This window comes from Pipra filicauda, unplaced genomic scaffold, assembly GCF_003945595.2.
Source record: "Pipra filicauda isolate LSUMZ 115617 unplaced genomic scaffold, ASM394559v2 scaffold95_size2449627_pilon, whole genome shotgun sequence".
Taxonomy (NCBI): Eukaryota; Metazoa; Chordata; class Aves; order Passeriformes; family Pipridae; genus Pipra; species Pipra filicauda.
In genome coordinates, this window is record NW_024105153.1 from 709,004 (window position 1) to 727,380 (window position 18,377).

Sequence of the window (18,377 nt, forward strand, 5' to 3'; positions counted from 1 at the left end):
ACCAGGGCACACATCCATGGGTGTACTCCTGGTCTTCCTGCACTCTGCAAAGCCAGGTGAAGTCCCAGGGAGCTGCCATCACCACTGCTCCAGCCTGGTTGCTGCTGCCATTCTGGGAGAACTGGCTTTTGTCTGCACCATCAAGTTGCCTTTGGACCCAGTGGGAGCATCTTTATCCAGAGCAGGCCTGTGTGTACATACCACAGGGTTCTCCTTGCGCTGCTGCTGAATGGGAGGGGGCTCTCTCCCCCTCTGTGCTGCGTGTCCTGTGGCTGCTTTCTCACAGCATGGGGGCAGTGCCAGTTCAGCACAGCCGAAGGACTGAGTGGGACTGGTTCATGTCTTATGTCGTACTTGGCCAAGCCAGCAAGGGAGCTCCCTGTTCCAACTCCTTGCAGCACTTCTGCATGGGAGTCAGGACACTTCTCTTACTCCAGGGAGAGAGGCAGGGCTGCAGAAACTCTGAGGTGCTGCTGGCAGGGATCTGTTTTTTGGAGAGTGAACCTTCAACCCCCATTGCTAGCTGCGTGCAGCCCTTAGCCAGGCGTGTCTGCAGTGCCCCAGAGCCCAGGGCTGCCCCTGCCTCCCTGTGCTGCTGTACCAGGCTCTGTAGGGGCTGCACTTGAGTCACATCTTCAAGCTTCTCTTCCCAGCCTGGGCCTGGCAAGATGTGAAGCCCAGCGATGGGTAAATAGGGAATGAGTGACTGCTGCTGTCTTTTCAACACTATCCAACAAGGAATTTCATCCTTGTAAGCTTAGTAGCATGCCGGGACAAGCTGAGGAGACAGTGCATTGCTGTGCCTGGGGCAGCAGTTATGGGCACAGGCTGGGAGTGTGATCTGGGTGGGTGGGTATGTTTTACCATAGCTCTCTTCCATTTCCGTTGCAGGGTCCTCTGCAAATTTGCCTTCAGCCTCTCTCAGGACTGGGAGCTGCCAATAAAGAGGGAGGTAAGTAGGTGGCATCTCTCATTCTCTCACTCAACTAGGGGCTTTGCTTACTGCCTCCCTCTCCCAGCTTTGTCCTCTAGCCCATCCCCTGCCTCCTCTTGAGCCGGCACCAGAGGCTGTGGATGGGGCTGCTTGCCACTGCCCAGCTGGGGCAGAGGGAAATGGCAGGCCCCCCCTTCCCTGGTGCTCTCCAAACCGCAGGGCCTCTCCCTGTTTCAGCTGTGCAGAGGTGGGAAGTGCAAAGGCTGCAAAGTGCTGGAGATCTCTGTGTGCTTGGGCTCTGCCCGCAGACAAGACCTTCCCTTTTCTGGGTGTGGTGCACTCACCCAGGTCTCTGTCATCCTGCAGGAGAAGGAGAAGAAACCACTGAAGGAAGGAGTGCAGGACATGCTCGTGAAGCACCATCTCTTCAGCTGGGACATAGATGGGTGACCCCCACCCCACCCCATCCTGGGAAACCTTCTCGACTGCACACACTCCTCTCCCCCACCCCTGTCATGTCTCACCCCTTGCCCTCCCCCACCCCACTCACTTGTATCTGTGACAAAATCCCCCTCGGGAGGGGGCTGCCAGACCACCTGGGACAGATGGCAGCAGCGCCAAGAGGCCAAGCCGCCAACCCAAGGGAGGTGATGGTCGAGGGTAGTGCTGCAAAGGGACAAGTGTGTTCTGGCTACAAAAACCAAGTGCCCCGCTCCCAGCTTTCTGCATCTCTGCTATCCCCATCTTCTGCTTGCCTCAGCCCTGCCTCCCCACCAGAGCCTGGGGGAACAGCCTGGCCAGAGCACCTCGTGCCCCATGGACCAGCAGCTGTGTGGGTGTGTGAGCGTGGCTGTGGCTGTGGGGACAGCCCTTGCAGGGTGGCTTTGATGTGTGAAAGCTGGAGACGTTGGCACTTGGCACTGCAGGTGCATGTGGAGTTGGGCTGGTGAGAGACTCATTGCTGTAGAGGAGCAGAGAGAGCACATCCCCTCCCCATGCCAGCCAAGGGCTCCCCTCTGTGGGGGGGACACTTGGACAAGTTCCTTTGGCCTGGAGCCGGGGCTGAGAAGGGGGAACTGCCATCAGCATCATCCCACCTCCCCAGCACTGCTGTGTGGGGTGTTGACAAGAGTTGCCCAAGTTTACCAGCTTGTTACCACTGTAACAGCCTTAGGGGATGGTCCTTGTCTCCTCTGGGAGCAGACAAAAACCTCTCCCCTAAACAAGTGTTTCATGCTGTCATTTTAGTCTCTAGATGATTTTTACTGTTAACCAAAAAGCTGTAAATTTACTCCAGGAACGTGTATATTTTGGCACTGTTGTAGCTCAGGACAAGGTTTAAGTTGGAGCTGGCTCAGGGAGACTTAACTCATCCTCCTCGCCCTGCAGTGGCAGTGGGGACATGGGTCAGGAGTGGAGAATTGCTGCTTTGTGGTGGTGGCTCTGGATATGGAGTCTGTGACTTTCTACTGAAAGCGCTTGTCTGTGAGCACAAACTACTCATGGGATGACACTAGATTCTTACTTTCCTTTATTTGGTGGGTTTGTAAATAAAAACTGCATCTTGGGAGAGTGCTGGGCTTTGTCTTATTTTTTGACAGGGCCAGGACTCAGGTTTTTAATTTCTGCCACTTGAAAATGGCGACCCCATTTCTGCGCTGGGTTCTGCCAGCATCAAACTGAGGTCTCTGCTCAATCTGTGCTGGTACCAAGGGAGCTCTTTGCATCAGAGCAGCCCACGAGGTCAGGCAGCAGCCAGGGCAGAGGCAGTTCTGCTGCCAGCAGTGGCAGCCCTGCCTTGCGTCCGCACCACCAGCCCTCCCTGAAGTGCAGCCCTGCAGCAGAGCCCCAGAAAAGCAAGAAAGACTGAAAACTAGGTGTTGTAGGGACACTGCAGGAGGAGGGCTCTTAGGAAAGGGAGTGGGGCTGGCAGAAAGCAGGGCTGGGTAGGGGAGACAGCAGTGTTGTCTGTACAGGTGTCTCCAGAAAAAGCAGGTGAAGTCTTATCTGCAAAGTGGGACAGTAACAGGGCACAGGCCTTTGGGAGAACTCTGTTGAGAAGCCCAAGCTTTTGGGAGGGTGGAAGTTGCAGAGTCCGTACTGATGTCAAAGTGAGTCTTTTCATTTGGCATGTGGCTGTGGAAGAGGCAGTATCGCCTCACCACCAGCTGGGGTCCAGACCAGCCTGCTGGGCTGGGGGAGGCTGTAAAAGCTGCCCCTGTTCTAGTGTAAGACCTACTTCTGCTTGCAGGGTAGGTAATTTCCATACACTGAGGGAATCTCCCTGCAGCTGAGAAGGATGAGGCACCACCACTTAAGCTGCTTTTTTCACATTTGAGAAAGACCCAGAGGGATAACCCACCCTTAGCTGGAAAAGGCAGAGTGGCCCCAAGGCCTCCCACCAGCATAGCAGAGAAGTTTTTGAGCACGTGGCTGTTTGGAATTTTTTTAATAAAATGGATTTTTTTTTCAAATATTTGTAACTGAAAAAATAATTCAATTTAAAGATCGATTCTCTCCCCCATTAACTTGTCACTTTTATCCTTTTCCAGTTGAAAACTTGCTCTGGATCTGATGCCCCAACACCATCCAGTTCTGATGGTGCTGATCACCCCTCGCCGTTTGCTGCATAGTGGAAGAGGGAGAGTGCGTGCTAGTCAAATACACATTACAAACAAGTAGTGGTTACAGCAGAAAGATTCAGGATTACATTCAAGGTAGAGGCAGAACATCAGACTTCATTTTTCCCAATGGGTGCAAAAATGTATGTCCAGGGGAATACCTCTTCTGACAAAGAACTATTGAACTATTATTCAAACAAATAATAGTAAGAAAGCAGAGAACTGGGCAAGCCTGCTCTGGGCACTGCTTGGGGAAAAGACTTTCTAACATTTCCTGGGCTGAGGCACCATCTTCCCCTCTGCCCACAGGCACAGGGTTATCACTTGCTCTCCTGGCAGAAGCCCCTTGTGCGGAGAGGCTCTGGCAGGTCAGCTGGATTCCTCCAGAGATGAGGTCATGGTTCTGTATCGTCTGGGCTCCTTTTCAGCCCATCGGCCAATCCAAGTGTGTTGGGCAAAGTCAGGGTCACTAATTTCCTACAGTTTCACACCTGCAGGACAGGTGGATGGGTAAAGGTGAAAGGGGGCACCCGTATGCTCAGTCTTTTCACCAGCAACCCCAGGGGAGAGGTAAATTGGTAACAGGCCAGGACTGCAGCTGGAGCACTCCTACCTTCCTCTAGGAGCTCATTGCACTTTGATAATTTCATTCTTTATTTACTGGTTGCAGCTTTGTAATTATTTGTATGAAGGAAATCACACAGCTGTTTTTTGTGAGGGCTACTGCAACTGGGGGCTAAAAGAACCTCATTTTGCTTGAGAGTTTGACAAACAGGCAGCCTCACTTTTTCCCCTTAGCATTTCAGAGATCCTCCCAACCTCACCCATACTTGCCCTCCTAAGAAACCCCTTGCCTCCTGCACCCACCTGGTCCCACGGCTGGGCAGCCACCCTCGGGGGGAGCTGGTGGGAGCTCTGCAAGGCGATTCTAATGTACTCACTGCTCCCAGCCAGCACCAGGGCTGCACCAGGAGAGAATTCAGGGAGGGCTCAGGGGAGTGAAGGGGTGCCCACCAGTCTCTGTTATTCTGACTTTTAGGATGTGATGCTGTAGCTTGAGCAACAGAAAGCCTAGGGGGAAGGGGGACAGTGTCCTCCCCAGCCCAGACACTGAGGGAGGCAGATAAGAGGCTCTGACTTGCTTACAAGTCGGGGAGGGGGGGGAGAGGAGAGAGAAAGGGGCAGAAAGGAAGGAAGCTGCCAGCAGGCTCCCCCTGCAAATGATTAAGAAAGTGGCTCCCCATGCAGTTAACAAGCAAATAGGGCTCAGGAAAGCAGGAGTTTCTCCCAGCTCAAACAGACATGACTACAGCCAGCTGCCAGTTTAATGGCTGAGGGAGAGCACATCATGCAGGGCTGGCATTCACCTGCTCCTCCATGGAGCAGAAGTACCAACACTCCTGTGGCTCAGCCTCATGAAGAGGCCCATGTACCAAAGGTGCAGGGGAGCAGCATGTGGCTGCTCACAGCTACCCCTCCCCAGCAGGAAGCATTGCAGCCCAGTGAAAGGGAAAGATGGGACAGCATCCTCAAGCAGATATTGAGGATGGTGGCTGATCCTTTCATTGCCTGAGCAGGGTCAGTACCTCAGTGTGTATGATTTCAGAAGCTATGGCTTCCCCCACCTCACTGAGCCAGAGCAGCCTGGACCCAGCTTAGTGCCAAAGCTGGGACAGCTGTGCAGCGAGGTGGCTGCATGGGGCCACCTAAGCCATGTCCCACCTGCTCAGGGACATGTATGGCCATGAGCTACTACTAACAGAGGAATTTACCAGGAGTAACCGCACAAGAGTGAGCCACAGGCCTGGGTTTCCAACCCAGAACCCCGCACAGGGAATAGTATCATCATGGCTCTGGAGGGCTTTGGGTGCTTTTCCACCCACTCCTCATTCAGCAGTTACCCCGAGGCACCAACCCGGGGCCCTGCAGGGACACAGGGCACCAGCTCACACTAAGCTGCCATTTACTTTTGCCTTTTACCCCATGGGACAGGAGGAAAGGAAGAGCAGAGGTCAGCTGTCCAGTATTTGCTTTTAGGCCTGCACTTCTCCCCAGAAAGGGGCCCTCACAGTTGCACTACTGAGCCAGGACCTGTGCCATGCCATACAACCCCCCTTTTGCAGTGCCACTTCCCCTTTCTCACCTACTGGGTCTGACATCTATCCCCAGCTGCTTTTTTCCCCTGGGGCACCTGCTACAGTGAGGTACCAACACAGCAAAGGCAGGAGAACAGATTGCACGTGGCCCCCAATGATATGTTGCTTATTGCCAGCTGTGCCCCTTACCAGCTCCCCAGGGCACGCAGGCGCTTTCTTGTCCCTACTCCTGCCACAGCCTGACTGCCCTGCTCACCTGGGGATGTCACAAGTGCTGTGGAAGCTGGGGGCAATGGGGTGTGACTGACAGCGGTTTTAACATATAAAGACCTCATTTTAGCACCTTAAAAATCTGTTTTGCAGCCCAAGGTGAGTGAAGCAAGCAGGCAGTCAGGCCTCTGCAAAGCTCAGCAATATTTGGGAAACCAGCTTAGACATTACCAGGTTGGTGGGTCACCCTGGTTCCCCCTTTGGCTACATTTAGAAAAGGTGCCTGTTCTGCCGAGCTCCTCACACCCCTGAGGCAGATCAGACCCTCCTCTGACAGACAGCAGGTGGTGCAGAGGGCAGCCACTCCAGACCCCCAGCCAGCTCTCCTGCTTTTGTGTCCTGTTCCAGAGGTAGGATCCCCTTCCTCAGCCGTTAAGATCAACCGTTAAGACCAACCGTGCTGGGGCAGCACAACCCCCTTTATCTGCCAATCCCAGAAAGGTGCAGAGTGCTGCTTCTGGAAACAGCTCAGGCCCAGCTCTGTCCCACGTGAGGGAACTCATTCCTGGCTGCAATGCACTGCCATCACTGCTCCTGCCTGGAGGAGGAGGGGCTGCCGGCTCTGCTCTCACCTGGGCTGGGTCAGGCTGCATGGAGTGGGCAGGAGGCCACCAGCCCCACAGCTCTTGCAGCTTCTTCCCCCTGCAGCAGCAGTTCTCCCTGCCCTGGCCTGGCCCACTGCCGGCTTCATGCAGGAAGGACACTGTTAGGGGAGGAGTACAAATACTGGGACCTTGTTTGTTTTTTTTTGGTTGACTGGCCTCTTCCCCCTGCATGCCTGTGCCCTCCCACTCCCATTCCCTTCAGTCTCTGCTCACAGAATTACAAGCAAGAATCCCAGTGCAGCTGCAGATCGTGTCCATCAAGGAAGTCTGTGGAAAAGAGGCTGGGAGCTGCGGTGCTCAGAGGAGCCAGGCTCATGACAGGCCCCCCTGGCAGCTCCAGCCAGTCCATGCTGTCCAAGTTAGCCTCAGCCAGATCCAGGGTTATGCTCCCAGATGGCTCGTGAGCAAAGTGCAATTCCGAGGTGTCCATAGGTGAAGGCGGGTGGTCCAGGATGGCCGAGCTGCTCAGCATCTCACTGTGGAGGTCATCAATCAGGGACAGGGGCTCCGGCCCATCATGGCCTGCTGTCAGCAGTGGGAGGCCGGTGCTGCTCTCCAGGAAGTCCTCCAGCCGGCCCACGAGCACCGGCTGCCCCAAGGACACTGGCACCGCCAGCTCTGAGGAATGGTGGCTGCTGGGTGGTGGGGAGCAGGCCACAGGTGGTTCTTTCCCAGCTGGGGATGACTGATCCTTGAAGTCAGCAGAAATCTCTGTACAGGGAACAACCAGGCAGGCCAGGTGAGGAAAAGCCTGGCTGAACATCAGAAGGATCCCTCCCACCCACCAGGGCCACAGGAGCCCCCTGAGACTGAGCCATCACTGACCACCAGCGGGATAAGGAAACTCATCCTGTGCTTGCCTTGCTACAGGTAGTTTTCAGCCCACCCCTGAGGAATTCAGTCTCAGTCCAGTATCTCAGAAGCCATGTGCCCAGATCTGATGCAACAGAGCCACTGAGAATCACAGTCATACCAAATGTCTGACTGGCATCTCAGTGCCTTAATGACTACTGCCCATGCTAAAGGCACTGCAAGGGACAGTGGAGAAAAGACTGGGGCCATGACAGACTCTCCCCTCAGTGCTCTACAATCCCCAGACTCAGACCCAGAGACTATGGGAAATGCTGGCTTTGTCTCCTTACCTCCACTTTCGATGAGGATATCAAACAGGTCGTCCATCTGCTGGCTGGAACAGCCATTCTCCTGAGGAGAGTGAATGCAGGATTAGCTTCCTATTTACCAGGGGAGCTTCCACCTCCAGCAACACCCTTGGCTGCTGGTTCTCTCCAGGGATGGGGCTGTTATCTACCAAGAATGAGCACACAAAGCATGGCACCAGAGTCCTCCATAACCCCAGGCTGTTACTGGCTGGGAAAGTATGATCAGCAATTGGCAGTGAGTGGCTTGGAATTTTTACCTGCAGTTTAGGGTCTGCCCTAAACCCTCCAGAAGGAATTTAACTGGGAAGGTGCAGTTATGTCTCCATTTCCTATCAGTGGAAACTAAACAGCTTTTCATCTGCTCTCCAAGGAAACCAGAGAGAACAACTGATCTCACCTGGGCCTTTGGCTGTTTTTTCATGGCCTCTTCATAGCCTGGTGGTGGCTCTTTCACTGGGACCGAGGGAACAGGAAGAGCAGGTGGAGGAGTTCCAAAAAGCGGCGTGTGCTGTTGCTGCTCCAGGTCCATCTGGGATGGGGAAGGGGCAGCAGGAGAGCTGGGCTGTGATGAGGGCTGTTTAGAATGAAGGCAGAAGGGGTGATCAGGGAAAAGTCCACATCAACTCCTCTCTCACAGCTGCTTTGAGAGGCTATCATCACCCCTCGCTTCGTGAGTGCTGCACAGAGGTCTGCACGGATCTACTCTCAGCAGTCTGCCTTCTTCCCTGGACTCTGTGCACTATGCCCTGGCTGTAGGGAAGGAAGACAGATTTCCCCTCCAACTCGCAGCTGGAAATCTTTTGCTGATTTTTCTAATGCTAAAGCTGCCACACCACAAACCACTGCCTCGCTGCTCCTGGATGGGGAGAGCCCCATCTGTCCAAGTGGGGAAGTCCTCTAGCACTTTGGAGAGAGAGAGGGCACTTCCCTTGTGTGTTCAGCCTACTCAGTGCAATATATCCAGGGCCTGTCTTTTACCCACATCCCCCTGCAGTGCCTGCTTTGGGAACACAAGCCAGCCTCACTAGGCAGCAAGTTTCACAGCCCGATGCTGGGCGGAGAGCACCAGAGCACTCAGCAGCACCAGAGCTCCAAAGGAAACCCCAAGGGTTGCAGGAAGTGGTGCTTGTGACTCAGCTTTACCAGATGAATCAGCACACAATTGCCCATAAGAAAAGTTCAAACAAGGATCAGGCCTTTGCTTCTACAGCAGCTATGCATGACCCACACTGAAACGTGCACACCTGGAGCAGTGATCCCTGGGCAGCTGCTGAATGCCGCTTCCAACATGTGTAAGTGTTGATGCCCTTTCCCATCCTGTTTTCCCTGGAAAGCTGTTCATCTGTTCTGTGACCCACAGGTAGAGGAGGGATGCCAGGCCCCAGCTGGCAGAGCTGGTCTGGGGTCCACTCTCTTTCTGAGAGGGGTAGGAAACCATCACTGTGACACAGGCCACGGGGACGTGCTGGGACGGTACCTTTTTTGACACAGCAGGTGAGCCGGTTTTGCCAAAAGCACCAATTTTTAGGGACTGTTTATGGAAACCATTGGATAAGAAAGGCTGCAGGTTTGGAGGTGCCAAGAAAAAAAATTTGGTGTGGAGCAGCTGCCCCATGACCACCTGCAGACCTGGCTTCTGACCTTGCATAGAGGCAAAAGGATTGGGAGAGTCCCATGGATGCCTCTGCAACACACATGCTAAGGGACTGAGGAAAACAGGTGCCTTCCTTTACCTTCTGCACTTTCTCAAATGTCTCAAAGCAAACAAGGCACTCACCCTTTGCAAAGTAGATATCTCACTCTGACTACACTAGAAATGATTCCTGTCTTCAAATCCTTTTCAGGAATAGAGTCAGAAGTGATCCTCCAAGCTCTAAAAACTCTTCATAATCTTTCTATATCTTAATTACACGTTAGAGAGACAGCTAAGCAGGCTAGAAAGGGAGGAGGTGCACAGTAGATCCTCTTTACAGCCATCACCTGGAGAAGGGGTAAAGTCAGAGGTGCTCTCTTTCCTGAAGCAGCATTGCACTTCACAGAGAGGTAATTAACAGGCATGCTCAAGGCACGAGAATGGAAATGACAGCATGCTCAGCAGTATCAGAGGGTAAAATGTCACATCCCTTTTACCCCTCTGAGCTCACACAGCACTTTCAGCAGCAGGCACACTGCCCACACCACCCTCTCTCAATGCAGCAGCCACCTTTTCAGTTCAGCTGCACTCCTTCAGGAGTAAGGGACACCTCTATAAACCAAGGCTGCCCACTCTGGCCTCTCGTTGTTTTTAATCCACAAACGACACTTGTTTAAAACACCCACTGGTATCTGCCCTTGTGCTACAAATCCTGGCAGCAGGCAAACACAAACAAGGAAAAAAGTGAGCAGACAGCAAGCTACCTTGGATTGGTTTAGTCCTCTGGGCTGCTGCTGCTGCAGGGGCTGCTGGGGGGTGCTTGCAGGTGGCTGACAGGGCGCTTGGCTGGGAGTTTTAGCAGGTGATGATTGTATTCTCTGAAAAGGAAAGTGTATCCATAACTGGTTATTCCCCAGGCACAACATGGAGCAGGGCTCTTGTTTCTTGAAGGATTTATAAAGTTTGTTTTTCCCCACTCTTTATTCTTTAGAAAATTCAGTCAATCGTTCTGTTTCACTGAGCAGAGAAATCAGACTGGGGTGCGATTCAGACTCCTAAAAGAGGAGGTAGTACCAGTCTAAATCCCTGGGCTACCCATGACATGTCTTGAGGGCTGACAGACCTGACACAAGACCTGTGCCCTTCTGGAGCACAGCTGGAGTTCAGATTATATATTCTGGGGTATCAAGAGTGACAATGGATGCTGGTATTTGGACAGCTGCCTGGCATCTCACCTGCTACGCAGCAAACGTAGCCTGCTCAGTGTCCATCCCTGATGGCAGACACTGCCATTTGCTCTGCAGAAAGTGCAAGAAATGTACCAGCAGAGAATGAAAACCTTCTCTGATGTCATGGAAGATGCTGGGGTTTGACTTATGCTATAAAACCTGGGCATATTTATCCCTTCCTGGAAGAAACGCTTGGAACACTTCTGTTAAGTGGTGAGCTCGTGCCAGCAGGGGAATAGTAAATCACCTCTGATGAAAGGCTCTGTTAACACTGAAATACTGGCACGCATTAAAACAAAAAGCAGCCAAAAGGCAAACTGTCTGCTTCCAGGGTTTGATTTCAGCTCTTGGTAGATAAGGTGACCCATCTATCACTCCAGCTATGATCTCTACAGTAAAGGACAAGAGGTGAAATACACTCTGCTTGTTTTAGTACCATGGGCATAGTTGTTCTTTCAAAAACTAGTGAACTGTGGCAGCAAACCCTGTCATCCAAGCCTGAGATCCTGCCTGACAAAAGGCAGAACCATGTGTTTGGAAGAATGCTGAACAGCCTGTGATGCACACAGCCAATCGTGCATTGCTGTACACAGCTCATTGTCAAATTCCAGTCTTTTTTGCTGAAGATCTGCTTACACTGCTCTGTTTTACAAAGCCACTATACACTGGCCACCATAGCAAGCAACTCGGCCCTTTCAGTATTTTTACTGCACTGAATTTCCACCCTGTTAAGTAAGTTACCATCCTATGGTAACCTCAGCCATAGGAGTGGGAAGAGGAGAGAGGAATCCAACTGCCCGCAGGAGCGATGGGATCTGACCCTTGCGTACCTGCAAGGCCGGGCAGCTGCTCCCTGCCTTTCCGTGGGGTGAGAGGCCCTGCCTCTCGGCGCTCTGCTTGGTCACGGTGAGGACGATGTGGGTCCCTGTGGAGTCAGTGATGAGGGTGGGGGGAGGGGTGCCCTTGATGAGGTCGCTTAGGGCGCTCCCTTGCTGGCCAAGGAAAAGCCGCGGGCTGTGGGACTGGCACAACGGCTCTGCTTCCGCGGCTGGCACCTCCTGCTTCACCATCACGGCTTTCTTTGGCACTGGGCTTGGATTTGAAGTGTCCATTTGGCTAGCGGGTGGTGCAGGGCTGAATTGGTCTGTTTGGCCACTGGATTGCTTCGCAAACTGGCAACTCAGGAAACCATTTTCACTCTTGACCTGGGTGCCAAATGCTCCTGGCTTGGAGGCAAGGGCTGCTCCTTCTCCCGCAGCCGTTGGGGCCAGTTGTGACTGCTGAGAGCGCTTCTCCTGCTCCAGCTGTAGCCTAAGCATCTCAACCAGCTGCTGCTTCTGTTTCAGCATGCGGGTGAGTTCCTCGATTTGCTTGTCCTTCTCCTGCAGCATCTGGTCTTTGTCCCTAATTTCTGCATCTCTGCTGTTACCAGTGCTACACCGCTCTGACCTGGGTGCTGCATTTATGCTGCAGGAGGCAGACTTGGTGCTTTCTTCCTTCACCAGGAACTGCACTGGAGATGTCTGCAAGGTGAGCTGGGTGAGGGGTGAGGTCACCATCTCTCCAAAGGTATCTCCAGTGCCCGAGTTCTCATCCCCTGTGCTCATTTGTGAGCGCTCGGAAGGAGTTGGAGAAACAGGAGGAGTCGAGCCTGTGCTGCCAAACTTCATCACGCTGCCACCTGTGACTGTGGCCACAACTACTTCTGCTGGTGCAATGCCAGTGGTGACAAGGGCTGTCCCTGTGCTCAGCCTGGCAGCTGGGAAGGCTACCACCACTTCAGCAGCTTTTGTGAGGACAGCTGCTGTGCTGGATTTGGGAGCGGAGGTTGTTTGGCCGGCTGTACCGTTCTGCTCTTGGTAAGCTCTGAGACGCTCAATCAGGTCCGTCTTTGTGCCTGAGACAGGCAAGGCCCTCAACTTCAGCTCTTGCTTCAGCTCTGCTACCTGATGCAGGGGGGAAAAAAGAGTGCAACATTAAGAGAACACACACTCCTAACCAAACAACTATCAACAGCTACCAGAGCCACAAGACAAAGGACTAAACTGATCCTTCTGAAGGCCATCAAACCTGCACCTCGGGTACAGACTGCAGGGTAGCAATCCCAGCTGCTGTCACTAACTCCTGTCAGTCCACCTCAGCCCTGCTCTGGGACAGCAACATTGTTCAGTACTGCCCGCTGACAATGGCAAAAAAGGGGCTGTGCAGCTTCACAGGGCATTTACCTTCATCTCATCCAGGTTGGCAGGGAGAGGGCCAGGCTTGCCCACCGCAGCATTACTGTTTTGTCTCATCAACCCACTGGAACCAGAGGATCCTGAAGATGCACTGCTGACTGTGGCAGAGAGATTGCGCACGGCAGGGGCACCGGCACTACTCTGCTGCTCCCCTGGAGGCCTACAGGAAAATAAAAGACATAGACATCAAAACCAAGGTGGAAAGGCACTGGAGGCCCTCAGTGTCAACAATCATATAAGTTCAGAAACATCTGGGTCACTGCTGCTGCCCTAGACGTTAAAGCACACCGATGCCTTCACCTATATCCGTGCCCCTTGCTGTGCCAACCAATTCACTTCAGCTACTTTTGTCTGATTCATCTGGCACTGGCCCTTTTTGAGGCCCACTGTAACCTACAAGATTGAGTGTGTTACACCCAGTGGCCACACCTCACACCAAAAACATCACATCTCTGGCAACACTACTGGGGAACCAAGTGCTTCCTAACGGAGCTGCCACTGCGGACCCGTACTTTGGTGGGGCTGGCAGGATCGTCTGATAGTTGTAGTGCTGCTGCTGCTGGTTGAGGATCTGAAGCTGGAGAAAGAGCTGCTGCTGCTGCAGTATTTTGGCATAGGATGAATCCATGGGAGGAGCTCCCTTGTCCTGCTTTTGGTCCGGGGGAATATACTGATGATATTTAAGCTTCTTGACTTTCGGCTTCAACTCCTTGGCTTTTTTACTGCGCTGAGACTTCTCACTAGCAGACTTGGGCTGGCTTTGCTATTTAGAAGAAAAGGAGGAAGCAAGTAAGAATGGAAACACTGATATAACATAACACCCCATGTAAACCAGAACACACACTGGGATTTTCATTTTGAAATTCTCCAGTTCGTTGACCTGAGGGCCTTTCCATGCTTCTCTAACTCAGGCAACATTGTAGACACAGCACCGGCAGCAGCTTACACTGCACCATAATGCAGGTCAGCTTTCCCAGCACACCAGATCATTTGCTCATCCAGTGCAGACTCACCGACTCTAATTAGGGATAACACTGATTCAGATTGATTCAAAACATTTTGCATTCAGCACCCATTTTATAGAAGATGAATACATCATGGAGCAGAAAACCCTATTAAGTATGTTACAACTAGTGTCAGAGGAAGACACTAGTGAGAAGTAAGTTTCCTTCCTTTGCATCTGTTAATCTAATACTTCCAACTCCAAACCTGCTTCAGAGTAACCACCTTATCTTCCTTTAGACTACAACAATGAAGAAATCAGCCAAAATAGTACCTTAATGAGTGTTGGTGGGGGCTTGGCAGCAGTAAGAGCCACTCCATTGGTAAGACTAGGGGGCAGAAGAGGTGGAGGTGGCAGAGGCGGGGGTGGCTGCTCAGGTAGGAAAAGAGTCTCACTGGAGTCTGCACTAATCTGCAACTGGGATGAACCCTGCAGAGACAGAAAAAGACATAATGAGTACACTTATGAGGAGGGAAATAGATTAACAGAGTTCAGGAAGTGTCCACTTAGAGGGAAGGAGCACAGGCTTCAAATCGTTAATCAGACTCCTTTAACCCACTGCTTCAGTTGTCCCTAAGAAGCAGCACAACTTCCTAGGGCAGAAAAGGAACCAAAATCCCACACTTGTATCTCCCAGTTTTGCCTGCCAGCATCAGTTGCACAGAGGCTATATCACCAAGCAATGATCATCCCTTTCCCCACCTGACACCATGACAAGGGCTTCTGAATAGGCAGAGCATGTCACCAACACCCCACGGAGCCAAGACCCCATGTGAAATCTCACAAACTATACCTTTTAAGGATCCCTCAGTCTCACTTTTTAGGATCCTCAGCAGTGAAGCTCCAGGGCACTGCAGGAGGCCTCCACATTCTCACCTGAGCTAGTGATGTGCCAGTGGTGCTAGGGAGAGGCTCACAAATCCGAGAGTCCATCGGTGATGGGACAGACCCTTGGGACTCATGGCTGGCTGGCTGTTCCGGGGAGAGGGCATCACTGCTGTCCTCATCAAAGGAGGAATTGTCTGCAACCTTTGGGTAGTTCACCTGTCCAACTAAAAACACAAACATCAACATGTCTGTAAAACGGAACAAGAAATTACTTCACTTGACACGATGTTTCACAAAGACAATGATGTGATGGAGAGAGTTGTGCCTAAAGCACCAACTGAACACGAGAGAACAGAGCCCAAACTGCATCAGGTTTAAGTGTTCACATTCACCTCTGCTACCAGTAGAATAAAATGATGCAGACTGGGGGGAACCATTTCCCTTGCTTCTTAACCAGACAAGATCAGTAAGTATAAGAAGAGACACTTAACTCTGCCCAAACCCAGCTCTGTGGCATGGCACCAAAGAAGAAGATGGTCAGACAGTGTAAGGTTGAGTTATGGTTTCTTTGGTGTTCATCCTGTGTGTGGGAAGGTAGAATCTCTTGGATTCTTCTGTCTTGGAAGACAGAATCCCAAACTGTCCTCTAGTCTTACAAGCAAAAAGGGCTATGGATTAAGTGGTGATGGCCCTGATTGCTATTAACATTTTTGTCTATCTACATGCCCAGTAGGTAAATTCACGAGTGTACATGTGTAATGTACCAATGTTTTTTAGACTACATTTTCTCAAATTAATCCTGTTAAGAAGGAAAATACTATCATTTGCACCTCACTTAAAAACAACAGAAATCCAGAGATGTACTTTGCTTAGTCAGAAGGAAAGCACACCTCTTATTTATTATCCAGTTCACAAGCTCACCCTCCCTCAACTACTTCTTGTTCAACAGTGAAGCCATGCTCTCTCACAACATTGTCCTTTTCCTATTTTATGAAAAGTATTCCGTCTTGCTCACAGTTGTGTCCCATTTGTCTTTAAAGTAGTTGTGCATGTTTGAGGGGATGAATAACCACAGACACACAGACTGCTCAGTCTGGGGAGACAGGAAAGAGCACTGCTGAGGCAGTGGGAAGGCTATTCCTCAGCATTCCTTTCAGCCCTTGGAATGGCGCTGGTATGATTTACATCTGTTCTGGTTTATTTTTAAAGGGTTTGAATCCTCTGAAGTTTTTAAGTTCACAGACATCTTTTGTTTCATCACACCTGTTTATATCCTCTCTCCTCTCGCTGATCTGTGAAAGTCAGTGGGTTCTCCCTAACCAAGGTTGTTGACATGTTATAGGGAGAGAGAGATTTTTAAGGAGAGAATCTAGGGAATTCAATCTTCAACATTCTTTCAAGTCTTTACGGTATACAGTTCCTTCCACGTTATTCTGGGATATCCACACTCCCTGTAATTTAATGTTTCTGTAGCACTATCTGGGCCAGAGGGAGTTCTGCTTTTCAGAATCCTTGGGGCCGAAAGCCCATGATTCTGAGACAGGAAAACAAGGCCAGCCATGGCATTGCACTCTATTAGACAGGCAGGTGAACTGATAGTTAATCACAGCCACCTGTGGGAGATGCCCTCAGCACAGATCCTCCTCTGGCCTTACCAATAATAGCTTCCTTCAGGCTCGATTCCACAGGCAAGATGTTCTTCTCCACCAGCTCCATGGGGCCTGGCCTCTGCGCTATCTTCTCATTAAGGTCATCTGCCAGTCTGGCTCTCTTCAGCTTCAGCTGCTTAGCCTGCAAGGAGGGTTCAGCTGAGGTCTCTGTTTGGGGGAAAGTAAATAAAATGGCATAAATCCAGCAACGGTCAACCCATGCCCTTCAGCAGTATTTTAATTCTATTCAGAAAGGTAACTGTAGATAACAGTAGGTAACTGTATAGAAAAATGGTTGCAGATAACAATGGATAACTATGCACTATAAAGATACGTTAGATACTATGTATATTTAAGTTATCATGATTACTACAGTAGCCAGAATAAGACAACTTTACTGTTCTAAACTGATGTCACCCAATTCTCATTCATCTTTTCCTTTCCGGCTGTGTCCAAAGATGTGCTGCTCAGCAGCAGCAGCACAGCACTCCCTCTCTTATTAAAATAGATCAATCTGCCTCACTTCCTCCTGGATGTTTCACAGTGTCTTAGCTTAGTAGAAGAGCAATCCACGGTGATTCTATTTCATTGTTGGTCAGCTACACAAAACTGCACAATTTGAATTCACATACAGATTCTTCTGAGAATAATCTCCAAGCAAGCAGAGTTGAATCCCTCCCAAGGAATCATGCAACAGGCATGATCTTCTGCCCACTCCCAAGTGAAAGGAAGACTTGGGCGTCACAATAGAAAAGCTGTTAAAAATAGAAACCTGTTAAATAAGTAATTATGATAAAGTTTATTGTCAATGTTGTCATGTTCAGCACGTGCCGTACCTTCCAGAATGTGCATCCTAACCAGCTCTGATCTCTCCGGACGGGACCGGATTTTCCGTTTCAGATAGTCCTCTGTCTGTAGCAAAAACAGACAAGCAAGAACCAATTTCAGTTGATCAGACACAGGAGTGAGGTAATCTTGAATGGCACAAAGAAGAGAAACAACCATCTTTAGTCGTTACTGAGATCTAAATAAACACAGAATAGAGAAGGGGCCTATCTCCTGTGCCAGAGCACCGAGACAATGAGCTTACTCTAAAGATGACCTTCTACTGTAATCACCTCAGTCTAATTGCACAACATTGCTCCACAAACAGAAACTGGAAAGGACTTCTTCAAGAGCTAAAGTCCTCTTTTCCCCTTTTATGCACCACCACTAACTTGTGTCAGGGTGAAATTCATGACATTTCTTTTTACATTAAAGATGAATGCATTGGTTCCATTGTTCACAGCAAACACTTTCATGTACTGCTGGCATTTAGGACTGACTTGTGGTTTGGTCATACTCTTCAGTTGTTTAAAGATATGTTATTTGTTAAGCTCAAGACCCCCTTCAGCCCCTTGGTGGGCAGAAGCTAAATACGCATTTCACTTCCAGAGCTGCTTTTAGCTCTGTCTTTGGAGATGCATTACAGAGCAATGTACAGAGATGACCCTGATGGGCTGAACATGTTACCCTTTACACAGCCCAGGAATGGGAAGCTGGAAGCAGTGGGTAACAGACTGGGAAGTACTGGCCATCAGGATGGCCTTCAGAGAAAAAAAAAAATTAAAGTCAGTCAGAAAACTGCACCACAATTGGTCAATTGCCCACACCAAAATATTAATTTAATAAGAATGTTTCAGGAAAAAAGAGGAGAAATAAGCAAAAGCCTTTGGGTCACTGGTCTTAATGCAAGGTCCCCTGTTCCAATCCTTCCACAGTTTAAAGGGCTAATACTCCCTTACAGGTCTTAATCGCAGCTGTTCTTTTTTTTATGTTGCTTTCACTTTTAAAACAAAACTTAGCCTTGCAGTCATAACAGGTTTCATTCTGCTGGAGGCTAATCAGAAAAAAAATATCCCCAGAGGCCTTTTGAGGAACAGAAATCATCAAGAAACCCCCTAGTTAGCAAAGGTGCCGTATGAAATGTGATGCCTGGCTTCCTCTTTCCATAGAGCCAGAAGTCTCTGTAATTTCAGCATCACAAGATTTTTGAGGGATCCTCTCTGTTAAATTTTCAATTTCTAATGTCCTAGATACGCAATTGCATGTGCAGGTAACAGAAAACCTTTC

The 18,377-nt window shown here is 50.5% G+C and overlaps 2 protein-coding genes across 3 annotated transcripts in view; one reads left to right on the forward strand and one right to left on the reverse strand.

Annotated features, from left to right (window-relative positions):
- Positions 1-2,506, forward strand: part of SGSM3 (small G protein signaling modulator 3) — a 29,196-nt gene extending 26,690 nt beyond the window's left edge. For both annotated transcript variants that reach the window (XM_039391423.1, XM_039391422.1), the window contains 2 exons: positions 892-952; positions 1,301-2,506. In XM_039391423.1, the coding sequence (XP_039247357.1) occupies positions 892-952; positions 1,301-1,384 (145 nt within the window). In that variant the 3' untranslated portion in view covers positions 1,385-2,506. The remainder of the gene's footprint in view (positions 1-891; positions 953-1,300) is intronic.
- Positions 2,449-18,377, reverse strand: part of MRTFA (myocardin related transcription factor A) — a 97,815-nt gene continuing 81,886 nt past the window's right edge. Inside the window, exons 6-16 of the mRNA XM_039391407.1 lie at positions 17,102-17,177; positions 16,272-16,433; positions 14,665-14,840; positions 14,062-14,217; positions 13,298-13,548; positions 12,774-12,945; positions 11,379-12,494; positions 10,084-10,197; positions 8,084-8,260; positions 7,669-7,729; positions 2,449-7,237 (exon numbers count right to left, since the gene is read on the reverse strand). Coding sequence (XP_039247341.1) covers positions 6,744-7,237; positions 7,669-7,729; positions 8,084-8,260; positions 10,084-10,197; positions 11,379-12,494; positions 12,774-12,945; positions 13,298-13,548; positions 14,062-14,217; positions 14,665-14,840; positions 16,272-16,433; positions 17,102-17,177 — 2,955 coding nt within the window. The 3' untranslated portion in view covers positions 2,449-6,743. The remainder of the gene's footprint in view (positions 7,238-7,668; positions 7,730-8,083; positions 8,261-10,083; positions 10,198-11,378; positions 12,495-12,773; positions 12,946-13,297; positions 13,549-14,061; positions 14,218-14,664; positions 14,841-16,271; positions 16,434-17,101; positions 17,178-18,377) is intronic.